The 15764-nt window shown below is 40.0% G+C and overlaps 1 protein-coding gene across 2 annotated transcripts in view; it reads right to left on the reverse strand.

Moving 5' to 3' along the window:
- Positions 1-294: 294 nt before the first annotated feature.
- Positions 295-15764, reverse strand: part of MSRB3 (methionine sulfoxide reductase B3) — an 81963-nt gene continuing 66493 nt past the window's right edge. The window contains exons 6-7 of one of the 2 annotated variants that reach the window (XM_058022726.1): positions 7379-7476; positions 295-2665 (exon numbers count right to left, since the gene is read on the reverse strand). In XM_058022726.1, the coding sequence (XP_057878709.1) occupies positions 2501-2665; positions 7379-7476 (263 nt within the window). In that variant the 3' untranslated portion in view covers positions 295-2500. The remainder of the gene's footprint in view (positions 2666-7378; positions 7477-15764) is intronic. The other variant, XM_058022727.1, reaches the window with a different exon arrangement.

Raw genomic sequence — 15764 nt, forward strand, 5'->3', positions numbered from 1 at the left:
TGGTACCCTGCAGTGCTGTGTCCCTGCCAGAAACCTGCAGGAGATAAGGCACTGTATGTGTAATATTCACAGTAAGTTAGGGGAAAGCAAAGTAAAAGCAGTTCCCTAAGACATCCTGCAGTGAAGGATGCAGAAATGTGACATAAAACCAGATAAATAAGGAAGCAAAACAGAATTATTTATAAAGAAATTTATTTTATATTTGTGTACAGCAAATATATGAAAACAAATGTGATTTGAAAAATGTATATTTGATTTCTTAAAAGTATTGAACCCTCTTATGGAAAGGTTTTAGTTATTATAAAGGTACAGAAGGCTAAAATTATACTCAAATAATATAGGTGTGTGTACGTATATATATATAAAAAACATGTGCAATTTTATATATATATATATATATATATAGCATATATAAATAACATGTGACTTACATGATTTTTAAGGTATCTTATTTAAACATCATATTTAAAATAGAGATATTAGAAAATATAGTTTGCTATTTCTACACAGTTTGCATTCAGTTTTTATAAGCATCTAGAGTGCAAAATTTAAACATACAGAAATATTCTATTATCCTGTACATTGTGCTCAGCTCCCACGTTTCCTCTGTCATGATCATCACCAGACTGAACCAAATTTGGAGGGTTCTATACTAGCCCTTACTAGCATCTTCTAAGAGCAATAAAAGGAAATCTGTCTTACCTTGCACTGCACTGTGGTATAGCTTGTGCACAAGAACAATGCATTTCCTATATTAAATGATCTAACTCCCAGAGATCACATGCACCTCACCATATTGATTCATTTCATTGCATTCCATATCCTGCAAAAATAAATCTCCTGTAGGACAGCATACATTACTGTGTTCTGAAGCTTAAGTACTATATTTCTTTAACATAAGGCAGGAATATACTGAAATTTGATAATACTTAAATCGAACAGCAATCTGGAATTAAACCACATTTATGTACCACATTTTTATAGATGCTGCGTTTTTAATATTTTTTCATGTCTTTCTAATGTTGCTTTGAAAAAAAGGCAATTATGACCATTCCATATGCTTTCACAGTAGCTATATTTTAACTGAAGGGTGTTTGAACTTCAGATAACATGTTTATTATCACTGACATAAAAACCTCGATCCTGCTTCTATAAAAATCAGTGGTTGCTTTGTTCCTACTAAAAATAAAATTGGATCCAAACATGTTAGTCACAAAGTTTGCTAGTAGAAGTAAATACCGTGTTCATTAAGTCTCTCAGTGTTTAAAGGCAAAGTGGTAGCAAATACTGTGTAGTATAGCTTAAAGAACAGTATTATGCACAATTCTAAGTGTTACTCAAAAAAATCGAAAAGCAGCTGTGAACAACATCTCATGGGACAGTGAATTTTGCTACATGAAAATTTCTGGAACTGTGACAGACTTTTTTCTAATTAATTTCTTACACCAACACTGTCACTCATGCCGCTACATTGCCATTGCACAAATTAAAGACTGGATCTTGTATGCAGTATGCATCCAGACCAGCTAATCTTTAAAACTGGATACGTCAGGAGGGTCTCCCTCTTTCTACTGCATTCATTCCTAAACTTCTCTCTAGCAGAAACTGTCATGTTTCTGAATCCTTGTAGCAACTGACAAGATAAAGAGCCTAGTGTCATCCTTCATCTACTTCACATTGCAAGTTTATCTCTGCACTTGCCCATATAATTACCCCCTGCAGATTTCAACTTTAATTCAGATTTGCGTTATGCTTGTTGAATAGGCCTCACAAACAAAGTCTCATTAGTAGCCTGCAAAAGTGAGCCTTACTAGGTAAAACCTTGATTTAAATTACCAAACAAAGGGGAAACACAGATGCTGAGACAATGTTTACATCCTCTCAACCACACCCTTGAAATTTTGGCAGCAAATTAGCCAAAGGATGCTTTTAACATCTCATCCATCTCTTTCAGTTGGGAAGGAACAGCCATAACTACAAGTTTTTGCAAGGTGCGGCTGGCTGATGCTGGGAGATGGTTGGATACGTATGACCAAAGGCTGCATGCCTCACAAGTCAGAACAAAGCAAAGATGTGCTAGGAATTCAGGATTTTCTTATGCTCAGAAGTTTCCTATAGACTGGAGATAAACACAAGTCCCATTTGTCACACAAAAAGGAATAGTGTGTAAACCTAGAGTAACACAGTATTAAGAAGAAACTAATAACTAATGATGTCAAAGCCTCTCAATTTAAAGATTCCCCAAAGCAATCTCAAAGAAAAGAAGAAAAAAGAAAACCTGCGGACTCAGTCAATACATTTTTCAATCCAATTATACAGTAAATGCACTGGCAGGAAAGGCCTCAGTTCTGAAAAGGTGAGGAAGAAGAATGATGGTGCAAAATGCTTTCATACATTTGAACATTCTTAGGATATAAGAGAGCAGGCAACTTGAAAACTAGAAAACATTCCTTGTAAGCTGTGTGGGATCCACGCAGTTTTCTGCAGGCTTTGCTTCATCCTACAGCTCAGCTTTGCCTGTTGGGGCAGGACTGGCATTAACGCTGCCTTCTCCAGCGTTGTTCTTGTCTGCTGGCTTGAAAGATAATGAAGCAGAGTTTGTGCAGTATCGTTTGCCAGTTGGGCGAGGTCCGTCATCAAAAATGTGCCCCAGGTGAGCCCCACACTGAAACAAAACACAACAGAGTATCAGTGTGTCTGTGCCGCTCGCTCGTGCCATCGCTGCGCTGTCAAACAATGACTGGCAGCTGCTGCCAAGGAAGCCACTGATGCCTACATCACCCTTTCAAGTGGGATTTACAATCGACATTTATTTGCAGGAGTGATCCAGGAAGATGATCTTCTGAGATACCACAGGCACCAAAGACTCCAAGCCCAAATTTCCAGGGTGTTTCCTGTCACCTACGCTTGGTTGGACCACCATCTCTGAGGTGTTTCTATAATGATTTCATGGCAGGAGCACAGCTAAAAACATGGTAGTGAGGACAGCACTGCCCATGCTTCACTTACTGCTGTAAGGATATCTGTGTAAGAAAGGGACAGCCTCAGCTTTGGCCTCTCCTCAGCCTGCAACCATCTGCTACACCCCTTGGTAAAAAAAATTAAACCCTTTGGTGATCCTGGCAAGGACCTAAACCACTAAAGATATTCTTTGGAGTGTGCTCTCACATTTCTTTTTTTCCCCTTTCTATAGTCTGGCATGCTTCTGAGCATCAAGGTCCTTCTGGGTGTACTTCTCGACCCTGGAGGGGATGGAGCCCAACCCACTCATCTCATAATAATTTCTCTAGTACATACAAGACGGGGACAGGTGACTGAAAAAGACCTGTAGTGCAGATATGTAATTTTTTTTTAACCAATAATTTCTGTCTGGGAGAAATTATAAATGATACTGAATTTTGTTTTTTGTAAGGAATAAGAAAGTTCAAATGGTCTGCTGCTCCTTTTGCTCTGTATGAATCAGACCCAAATACTTGCAGTGCTATTCAGGGTGAGCACTACTGATCTTGTCTATAAGAAAGGTAACAGTCTTTTGCTTTACAAGGACTGTTTTACAAATACAGTATTTTGAGGAAGCTAACCCTGCTGATCCTTATTCAAAAATTAAGATTACTATCACTGCACATTGTGCCTGACAATTTATCTGGATAAGAACTTCTTGTAATTAGTCACTTGAATTCCACAAGTTCATTTTTACAGTCTGCCGCGAGAAACAAAAAACTAAAACCTTGCACTGGAGAAATATTTATCTTGAACAGGAAAGTCATGCTGCTTTACCAAAGAGCCTTGGCCTTTCAAGTCAATAGCAGATCTCAGTGAGAGGTGGAATGATGTAATTGAGATCACAGACCTGCTTCATGGGCTCACAGTCAGACAGCAAAAATTAAAGACTGCAAATTATTCTTAAAGTTTAATTAATTCATAGTATTCCAAATACATAGAGGCAATAGTGACTATTCCAAACTCTGAATGAATTAGTGATGGCAAATCTCTACCCTGCAGTTAATGTGTTGCTAATGTTCTCCTGCTGTTATGGCCTTTAATTCACCAAAGCAGCAGGAAAGGTGTGTGTAGTAGCACGTAGTCTCGCCTCCAGGTTAAACTTTCTCAATAGACTGAAAGGCTGGGGGAGACTCTCACACCAGCTAGGTGGGACAGAAACTCTGCTCATTTAATGACAGCTGAAACAATAATCTTCACTGACTTCAGGAGCAGGGCAGGTAGACATGTGAAGCTTCAGTGCTCCCACCTGTTGGTTTCACCCATGCAAACACATCCCACATCCCACAGCAGGCTCCCTGCACCTCAAAAAGTGTCACTGAGACAGCCATGGCAGTCCAGCAAAGATCCCAATAACAACCAAGGGCTTCCAGCCTGTGGTATCAGCAGAACACACCCCCACAGGCAATGGAAAATGGCATGCATGACTGGGTTAAGCAGCAGTTGCTCAGCTTTTTAAGGAAGGAAGATAAAACAAGGGAAGTAAGTAAAAGGAAGTTGAATGGGACCTAGAGAAAACTAAGCTTCAAGTTTTCTTCCTGAAAGACTGCTGTCTTGCCATCCTTTCCTCCATTTTCCACTGCTTATCCTTTTTATAATTTTCCTTTACATTGAAGGCCATTTTTATGTTAGCATGCGCAAAAAATCAGAGCTGTTTCTGAACGTGGGGCATCTAACAATGAAGCATTTCACCTGGCTATAAGCATACCTTTGGGGGGAAAAAGAATTAAGTGTCCCAGGGAGAGTATTTTTCTCAATGCTCAGCATCCTAATTAAATCATCTCATCTCAACTAAGAGTGCTTCAAAACCTCCTGGCTGGAAGTGTTAAACAGATCTTTTCCAGACTAACATTTAACAAAAGATAAATCATTCCCTCTCTACTGGACAGCAACAGAACAAGAGAAACAGCAGAGAGAAATGGTCTATAGAAGTAATATATTCACACACAGACTACCAAGACAATCTATCAAAAAGGTTTTCCTCACAAAACCTGTGAAGCTGTATGAGAGTCCAAGGCAGTCTCATTACACCTTTTTGTGATGGCAGAATCACTCCAGGATTGAATTACTGCAAAATTTGTTACCTTTTGAGATTACCCCTCACCAAAAATTTATGTGGCGATTCTCTGTATAGAGGACTCTATAACTCATCTGCCCTAAACAGAAATGTATTTCAGTCCTTTGTATCACAGTATAAGAAACCTGGCACTCAGCTGAGAGTACAAGGATGAATTGACTTTACTGTCTCTCCCCACACATAATAGGCGCTGATCATTTTTTTAGGACATATGTACATGCCTGCAGAGCCTCTGGAAAAAAAAATAATTATCTGTTGCAGCCTTGCACATAAATACATTGGGCAGAATGAACTGGTACAGTGAAATGGTTAAAGCATTCCAAGTATGTGCTTGGGAGCAGGAAAGGGAGGGGGTCACTGCTAACTGTCAGTATGCTTGGATCTCCTAAGCCTCCTGGTTCTAATATACTGCTGGGAGGCACGGAAAGCAGCTTGCAGTCAGCTGCTGCAGCAGAGAGTCCAAGCTATTGGTGTGCAAACACTACTCTTGTGACTACGGAATTTTATTGATTTGCACAGGAAAAATAGTAGGTAGGGAGACCAGAGGGAAAGGGGTGCTTGAACAGGACAGAGGAAAAAAAGAGATGCAGCCAGTTTTACACTATTCCTCAACTGCATTTGTATTAACTTCTACCTGTCACTAATCACTGACCTTTTAAATACACCCAGGGTGTGTTCCAAAAACAGTGAAAGTTATTTCTAGGATAATCCCACGGATGTATTTGATTAATATTACAGTGATTTTCCCCCTGTGTTTGCTTTCTATAGTGAAGAACATTAAAAAATATTTCTTTTATTCTCTCAGACAGGCGGGAAGGTCTTTCAAAGAAAAATCAACCACTTTTTCATCTGCAAAGGATTAAATGGAATTATTGCCCCAGGAAGCTGGAATAGCTGGTAGGAAGTCGCTATTGGATTATATAGCAAATATGACCTTGGTCATATTTTTTTCTTCAAATTCAGATTTTAGTTTTGCTTTGATTTTATGGTATCTGCATGTGACTGCTGCTAATATTGCTGGTCTCAGGTCTTTTAACACTACTTTGCTTGGTAACAGGTAAATGACGTTCCCATATTCCTTGGCTGACCACAGGCTTCCTTGGGCTTCTCCAGGAGCTCTGGCCATCTCCTGAAGTGTGTCAAGCAAGTTGGCAATAAGCAGATTTTAGCACTGTTCAGGCCTACTAAGCAGAGCTAAAGAGACTGGACTGCATTTTTGATTATGCCAGTAGCCACTGCTGAAGCATGAGCTTCCCAATCTGCAGTCTCATGGCTACCTTGCTATTGAATTTAGGGAAGTGGATATTCCCACAAAATGTTGAATGGATCTTCTACAGCATATCATCCATGCAAAAACTTCAGAATTTCATAGTATATATGACAAACTAGCAGACATCCTAATATGGTCATTAACATACTGGGCCAAATGCTCTATGCAGACTGAAGTTAATGGATACTCTTGATAAGTTTCTCCACTCACTCTGAGCCTTATATAATGAGGTCTGACTGACTAGTAAGAATGCATATTGTCAGGGATAAAATCACTTACCCCCACAACAATGCTGGAAGAAGAGCAAATTATCACTGCCCAAATAAAGCTGCTCCTTCTCTCAGGAGGAGTTTGAGAATGTGGAGCTAGAGGGCTGCAAGCTGCTGGCTACAGCTGCTGAACACCAATGCAGCAGCTTCTCCCTTTGCTAGGTAATGACGATGCCTTTCCCTTCACAGAAAGGAGGGCAGCACAAAGGATGAGAGAAAGTAGAACAAGACGGATTAACGGAAAATTTGGGCATGTTTTGAATGACTACTGACTTCATTATTACGGCAGATGGGATTATTTGAGGCAGCCATTAGGACTGTGCTGGGAATGAGTGCTGGGAGCAAGTTAGCATGGATGCACAGTAATGTAGAGTGATGGAATCAGCACATAGACAGTCGCTCCACTGCTTTCAACTTCTCTCAACTGCTCACATGTGGAGTCAGTTGGACAGGCTCAGGCTCAGGAGCTCCTTTGAAGGGACCCTCTTCAGGAAGACTATTTTTGCACACTCAGCACTGAGTCCAACCATTTACATCTGCTCTGGTAAATCTCACATGAGACAATAATGTGCATTCCAACGATCCCTTTGTGCCTTCAGCTCATTCCACCCAGCTTTTTTGCCTATGACCCATTGTGCTCTCTCACAATTATTACTATTTAATAGAACTGAAAGGTTTGCAAATCTCAAGGAAAGTACAGCACACTGTAATGGTTTTTGCAGCCTTTGCTATTGGAATGGTCTGAATGTGCTATAAGCTAACCTGACTGCAGGATATCTCAATCCGATGCATCCCATAGGAGAAATCATCGTTGAAAGCAATTGCATCAGGACTGATCACATCATAAAAGGAAGGCCAACCTGGAAAAGAGGAACAAGGTAGGTAAAAAAAGGGGGTGTCTTTGTGGCAGATAGCATTGCAAAAAACAGGACAGAACTAAACTTTGAAAAATGTTTATCTGACTCTAGAGCATGGAAATAATGAAATGGAAATTTTTTTTTTATCCTAAATCACTTAGGTACTTTGGAAAACTTCCCCCCCAACCAGGTACAGTTGTTTACAGGAAAGGACTAAGCTTTCCCTAGCTGCCCAACCTCCATCTCCACAGGGATTCCTGCCCTCCACCACAAGCAGTGATAGCAGTTTAGCTTGGGGATAAAGGCCCCAGGTAAGGCAATTCAGCTTTTACCATGCGTTAAAAAAAAAAAACCACAAATTCCACCCTGAATATAAACAGCAAGGCTTTATGGAAGAGAAATGCTTTTGCTTTTGCAATATAAAGATACTTAAAAAATTAATTGGGAAATTGCAGTTTAGAGCCCCAAAACATGCCTTAACCTTTGCCTTCCCCAAGGCAAACCCAAAAGGATGTGTTCAGGCACTGAACCATCACGCATTAGAGGTAGTGAGATGATTATTATTGTATAGTCTCATGTCAAAACAGTAATGAGTGCTTCAGATCAGACATGGACAGGTGGAACCATAACTATGCCTGTGTTAGACACTAGTGGAGGATCTGCATGTGGTCTGCATCCAGGATGAAACAACTGCATTCACTAATGTACATGTTCAAAGCAGCTGATAGCTGAGCACTGAGCTGCATGACCTGACACCAGATGATGATATGTGTACCTGACCTACCAGTAATGGCCACTTACCAAAATAATGACCTTCCACTTTTTAACTATTCCACACAAAATCTCCCCCTCTCCACAACACAGGCAGTGGTGACCCAGAAGACACACATTACATAGTAACTTCTCAGCACTCCTCAAAAGCCATCATAATGCTCCATTTCCTGAAGCAGGGTTCCCACATCAGCAACTGACAGGCCATAAGGTCATGTCAGCATCTACCAGTGCCTATCTGAAATCTCACCAGCTATCTGTCCTTCTCATTCAGTCTCTTGCCAAATATAACATGCACAGGCAGCTCTTACTGTCTCCCTGTATTAACCATATGCTCAAGAATAAAGAATTTCCTCGTTTCTCGTCCTAGTATTTGTTGAGCATTTGCTACTGATGATTTTATAAAATGACTTGCAATAAGCTATTAAGAAACACAGCAGTAGCTGTGAATCACTGCATGCAGATGAATGAAGGGTGTATACAGCTTTCCATAAGACAAGTGAGTAAAATTTTCTGTAAGTAAGTAAAAGGAGAGTGGAAACTATCAACTTTTCCGAATGCAGGTAGAGAAAATGTGTAAACTGGAAAAAGACCCATATGTCTTCAGTTGTATTCTGGATTATTAAATATAGAAGAAGATTTATTAGGATGTAAGCATAACAAGGATATTTTTTTTAACAAATAAATGCTCAGAAATGTGTTTTTCTTGCTTTTCAGAACACACATACAGTAGCATTTCTAAGCTACCTGAAGGCATTGCAAGTCATAAGCCCTATGCTCACAAGGTGCCTCCTACCACCACAATTGCTTCCACCCCAGAACTTCCTACAGAAACAAGAAGAGTCATTGCCCTCTCTCCAATGATTACAAATGGGAGAGCTACAGACAGCAGGCAGACTGAGGAGCAAACACCCTGAACAGGGAAAATATCCCACAAAACAGGAACTCAAAACAGTGCAGCAATGCTAACTGTAAAAAAACAATTTATAAATCCTTCCCCTCATGCAAAATGTTGCTGTCAAACAACTACCTTCACAAACAGAAAAGGAGTAAACACATGACAAGTTTTGTAAAAGGGGTTATCCTGTTGACAGAAAAATTGATGTTTCCTAATTGGTGGCTCCTTTCCAACACCATTTGTCATCTTCTTAGCTGGGCCTCTGTCTAATGAAAATTGAGCTAGTCAGAATATTTTAAATGAAGTCTTATTTGTTTGTTTGTTTGTTTGTTTGTTAATTTAATAATTTTGCAAAGCAGACATTGCAGTTTGCCCTTGTGTGATGGCAGAGGAATTTCAAAGAGAGAGCTCTTTGGAACAACCACCTGATCATGTGAAAGCCTTTAGAGAAGGCAAACTTCAGGGCTGCAGAAATTCTCAAAGGAAACCATGCCTCCTTCATTATAGCAATGAGGGGGAAGTTTCAAAGACTGCAACACAGAGATTGAAGCAATCTGTGTCTCGCTGAGAAAATTATCTTGTGAGAAGAGTTTGGAGGAGATGTGTTTATGTCAGCTTTGACATTAAGAAAGACCATCCAGCTTTCTTTCTCTGGACTTCTCCTTTTGGTCTTCCCATTCACCAGAGAAAAATTATTTCCTTTGGATGCACTCCATACACTTCTACAAATGAAGTAATCTGAAACCTATATAAACAGGCAAGCTTCTCCTAAAGTAGTCTTTGTACCCAACTGGAGTGACTTCAGATTAGACTGTCAGTTCATGCTACATGTGACACATGTTCCAAAGGCTCCACCACTGCCACATATGGTCCCCAAGAGAGGGACTAGGAAACAGATCTCCACAGTGTGTATTTTTAACTCCCTGCCAAACTGTCTCTTCTCGAGTTACATGGCAGGCCAGGCACAGCACTCCCAGGACCAACCACTAACTCTGTGAGGGTTAACTGAAAACTGAGCAAACCTTGAAACAGACAATGTCCTGAAGGGCACAGTGACACACACTGTCATTCTGCTGACCTTGAGAGGAAGATGAATGAATTGCTCATTGAGTTGATGAGCCAGACTGACCAGAAAATCAATCCCCTTTTGCAGTCTCATTTCCCCTCCTGAGGTAGAGTGGAAAACCCATCTGATAGCTTGCTAAGCCTTCTTGAACCATTTTGTCTGCTTCAAAAGTTGCCAGGAACAAGCTGTAACAGCAGTAGCCTGCTTGCCTGCACATCAGGCCCCTCCCAGTGGTGTAGAAAGCCAGCCTTAAAGCTTCTGTCTATACAAGAAGTAAATGGCCCAGCAGTGGCCTCCATTTTGCAGGCCCCAGGCCACTTCACCTGTCTCCCTGGCTTCAGCCCCTCCATCCTGCCCTCCTGCCTCCTTCCTGCCCTAAGGCTGCAAAATGGTTAGCTACCTTTACATTTTAGGCTGCTTTAAGCCATCCATGAAATCTTCAGCTCACCTTTGAAGGCTATCTGGCTACTTGTTAAGGGCATGCTCCTGTAGGGATAGGGGTGAAGATGACAATTTTGGATCTCCTGTGCTTCTGCTAAGTGGAGAGAAACAGTAACCCTTATCACAGCAGAGGCTGAGAACTGGTGGAGACCCTTTGCAAGTCCTGGTTCCAAGACTCAACCCTCCTCGGATGATGGCCCTCTGTCAAGTCTAGCCCATATGTGATGGGCAGCAGGAGCCAAGCCATCCTTTTGAAGGGTGGTTAAACATACCAGCTAGGAAGAAACAGCCTCTGCAGGAAAGGGGCAAAGGGTACTGCAAGAGAGAAGATGAGGATGGGAGGAGTTTACCAGATGAATGAACAACTTCAAATGATATTCACACTTTTGTGTGTGTGAACAGCAACTAAGATTTGTGAATACATTTATCCTTGAATGCAAAGTTTAGTTTGAGGGGCAGTATGACACAGCAATTGCCAGCAATTTTATTGCATTATAGACATTTTAAATGGGTACATTCTCAGATTCACAGACAGTTTGCACCACACTGGCAATATAAACAGGATTTAAAATAGGAGTCTGTCATGTTTGAGTTCACTCCAACAACTCTTTTGCATGGGAGTCAGGCCACTATGTCCTAAGGGCCAGTTTCTGGTAAGTTAATAAGCAAGCCACAAGCGATGAGTAGTTTTTCAAATATACACCAATTATAATTTCTTAGATCTAAAATACGCTTAATAAAGCCATGAAACTTTCTTCTGTCAAGTATTTAAGTGAAAAGCATGTGTAAACTGAACATTACTGACAGATCTTTTCCGCTCCATCCTGCATGAGTAACGGAGAGGATCTTATGCTGCTGGGAGTCACACATAAGAGTCATGTCCTATTCTTTCTCTTTTGAGGACAGTCTCCAAATATTTTGTAAAAGCTGTGTAGCATTTCTAAAATTCACTCTACATGCCCTCACCAAAACTGAATTTTTTGTGTTTTATAATGCTTTCCCTATTCTGGAAAAGAGGAGACAGTGGTTTATGCCTCTTTGTCAAAGAATGCTTTCTTGCCTGGTACTGCCCTGGGCAGCAACACAGGACAGGGAGGAACAGAAACATTGAGTCTGGTAACCAATGCTGGATGCTGCTTTTGCCACTCTGGGCAGAGGACTTAAATCATTTAGAAGAGGCCATCTTCTTTCTCACTTCAGATCTCCTATTCCAGGTACCTGACTGAGTCTGTATTTCTAATGAGCTAGTCACGGTGGGCACCTATACAGGCAGCAGGCACAAGGTAGGTACCAGGACAACACAGCTGCAAGCACACAGCAGTGTGTCCCAGAGAGCTGACAAACTGAACAGTCAAACTGAGATGCTAAAGTAGCTATAGTGCCAGAGGAAGGCAGCAAACACAAATAGTGTGCCCATCGTCAAGCCCCCATTTTGCGTTCCTGATACAAATATGAAACCCCAGCAGGAGTAGATTGTTTCTTTCACATTAATCCAGGAAGCTCCAAAGACCCTTATTTTGTGGGCTACTCCAGGATTCTTTCTTGGGGCAATTCTAACCTCATGCAAAAAAAAAAAAAAGACATTTTGTTCTCATAAACTTTTGGAAAGTTACCTGCTGATTGATTGATTGATCAATTTTAGAAGCATCTCAAACCTCTATCCAGTATTGCAAGTTTGCACACATTTTACTCTAGTTAGATCTCCAACATCCTAGTAGATGGATGCAAGCACTTAGACATCTAACCGTTAGAACTGTGCCTCTATAATTATTTGCAGAAGCAAAATGGCAGGTTGCTTTAGAAAATCAGCCCCACTAGGCTATTTTTCCCCCTCTCCTTAACTAATACTCCTTTTGACATTTTTTTGAACAGCACAACTGCAATCCTAAAGCATGTAATACTCTGACATAATTCCCATCTCATACACCTGCCGATTGGAGAGTTCCAGTTTCTCAGTAACTGTGATGTCTGTGGTTGTTTTTCATTTTAGATCCCTAGGAGATTAAATCCAACCTGCATTTTATCATTCTTTGCTGTAATTATTCCAAGCATTTACTTCAGTGAGTTATTTACAGATGGAGAAGTAGGGGGAGATGGAAGATGTTAGAACTACCAAATGGCACCAGATGTAAAAGAGGACCTTGACCTGAAAAATACCTTGTTTCTCTGATGTGCTGTATTTTTAGAATTCTGATTCCCTTTTAACCTAATGTGGATTAATGAAAACCCAAAGGCTTTTTAAGGTACAGTCTCATCATTTATCTTCACTGAGAAACCATGTCTGTGTAAAAACATAAAGTGTATTAGGATTAAAAAAAAATAATAAAGCTTCTGCTTTGAAACTGCTGTAAAGCTGAAGAGCTTTCACTTTTTCCTTTCTCAAAGGTTTATTGAAACAGAATCTGAATGACATAGGCATCCACAGCTGTAACTTCTCACATAAAAGTTTAATGTAGAACTACAAAGTGACATGTTGCTATTATGTAGGATGCCTGTACAGATATAGGTTTGGTTTTTTTTTGGCTAGCACAGAACATCCTGGGTTATTTTTCTTAATATCTCCATGATGATGAATGAATAATGAATATTCTTACTCACAATTATTTTACTGTGAGGTAACACTTCTTACTGTGGAGGTTCATGTAATTTATCTAAATGTAGGTAGAAACAGAATCAGGCACTGAAACATCCTTGTTCACCAGCAAACAGCTTTACATTAGATATGTATTCCAATGGGGAAAAAAATGGCCATTCCTTTCCAGCACCATCAGATACAAGAAGGACAACACAGAACTGCTTTTCAACAGACCACACCGAAAAAGCATCAGAGTGGTAGCTAGGCAGGGGTTGAAGGGAACAACACAAAGACAAAATGAAACTTAATTTTGGAAGAAAAAGTAAAGATAGAGCTTCTCTCTAATATTACCTGTCTCTAACAGCAAAACTGGGCTATTGCATGTGCAGCCAGAACAGTGTGGGAAGGGAATTTTTCAAAACAACTGAACTTCTAATAGCAGCTTTTATGAGACAATTGCCATCTGTTTTTTCCTTTATGTTTCTCACTTGGGAAATAAAAAAAAGTGAAAGCCATGAATAAAGGTGGTATTTGTTTTCTTCCTTTACAGCACTCTGAGCATCCAAACAACTTACCATGAAACAGCATATGCAATCCAGATTTATTTCCTTGTTAGTGGGAGGAGGTTATATTTGTTTAAAATGATTGTTAAGGGAGATCTGAAACTTAGCGTCTACAATTTCATTTGACATCTGAATTTTTCAGAACAAGAGTGTCCCTGATGTCTCTTGAGCAATAAAAGCATGGGGCCTACTCTCTTTAGCAATTAATAACTCTATCACAATACTGCTCTTGCCCTAGCTGCTTCCTTTGTGCTTTCACTGTGGTCTAAAATACTGATTAATACAAGCTGGTTCTTTTAGAGTCTTCCTCTGTGATATTCAACATCTTGAATGTACAAGCCACTGCTAAAATCTCCAGGTAGGCAGGAGCTAGGATCTTCCTCATGTCTTCTTACAAAGATTGAGTTACTAATGGTTTCTTTCTTGGTTCAGGTTCAAAAAACTACTGAACCTAACTCACTTCCTCCCAAAGGACGGGTTTCTCCCCTCATCTGAATAGTGTCTCTTGTTACTTTAAATCATGGCTAATGTTTTTAAAAATATATCTTACACATAAGTCAGCTGTAGATCTTCAGCATCAAAGGAGCCAAACAGAACTGTGTGAAGCAGTGTAACCTTAAGCTATAATTTTAAAATGCCATCATGAAATCTCTCAAATAGTTTTTAAAATTTACTGTTGACCTAATAACCTCAGTCCAAAGCATTCAACTTCAAATAGTTGTTTTTGTTTTCCCTCCAAAAGCAGTATTGGTAAAACAAATATATATACTGCAAAATACCTTTAAATTTGTATATCAATGAGTTATCTGTGCAACTCACTTAAATTGCTGAAGTTTTCATAAAAGATTAGTAAATCAGGATAGCAGTAGAGCTGGCAGGCTTTAGATGGAAGTGATTTGATAAAATTGGAATTCTAATGCAATATGTTCACAGAGAAAGTTAAAAAAACCAAGCAAATGCAACCTTGTAATAATCAACATCTGGCACTGAAATGAACAGCAGTCACAGATGAAATACATATTTGAAAAATTTGTCATGGTGTCTTTCAAGTAATGAACATCCACAAATTGTTTGTTGAAATATTTTCCTTTTAGTACTGTTATGCATGTCTGGGAAATAAAGTTTGTAAAGAACAGCCAGAACTCAGCTGCATGCTTAAAACTGAAACCACAGAGGTTACTGAATTAATTTTAATACCAAAAAACCCAAAGCCTGTACTGTCTTCCTTTTGCAGCTATATTCCTTCTATGAGCCTCCTTCACTAATGCCTCTAGTATTGAATGCTCTAGCAGACAAGACAGGACAGCTGGACAAACACATTCTCATCTCAACTGTAAAGTTATAATTTTCTCTTCCCACTAGTTTTCCCTTGAAACAAGGGAAAGTGTTACTACACTGATTAAAACAAACAACCCCGCCGCAAACAACAATAAAAAAGACAAACGCTCCCTTTCTTCCATTTCCTTTATTAAAGGAGATGTCTAGGTGAGGCAACTTGGTCACAAACTAAAAACGGACATCATTTTCTTGGCCATGAAGGAAAACTTTTGTCAGGATTGGGGCAAAAACCGGAGGCAGTTAGATGATGGCAATGTCTGATATCAAAGGTTGACAGAATAGAGCACTGAAAGCAGAGTGAAGACAGAGCTTCAAACCACCAGGTCTCTAAGGGCCATTTGGCCACATGACAAGACTCTGCAGGAGGAGAATATGGAGAGGTGGAGCACAGCTCCTTCTCATGCCACTGTGGAGAACAAAACCCTCCTCTTTGCCTAATATTACAGTTTATCCACAAAGCTAGTCCTTAAGATTGATAAATTTCTAGACCATGATTTTTATCACACTGCAGGAACATTTCACCATGAACTACACACTCATCAAGCCCTGCAAGGAACCATGGCCTTGAAGCCATGCTTCTCATGGGGAGTGCAAAATCTACTCTCTGCAGTTTTCTTCAGACTTCTGAGGAGACTTCTG

The sequence above is a fragment of the Melospiza georgiana genome, chromosome 4, assembly GCF_028018845.1.
Source record: "Melospiza georgiana isolate bMelGeo1 chromosome 4, bMelGeo1.pri, whole genome shotgun sequence".
NCBI lineage: Eukaryota > Metazoa > Chordata > Aves > Passeriformes > Passerellidae > Melospiza > Melospiza georgiana.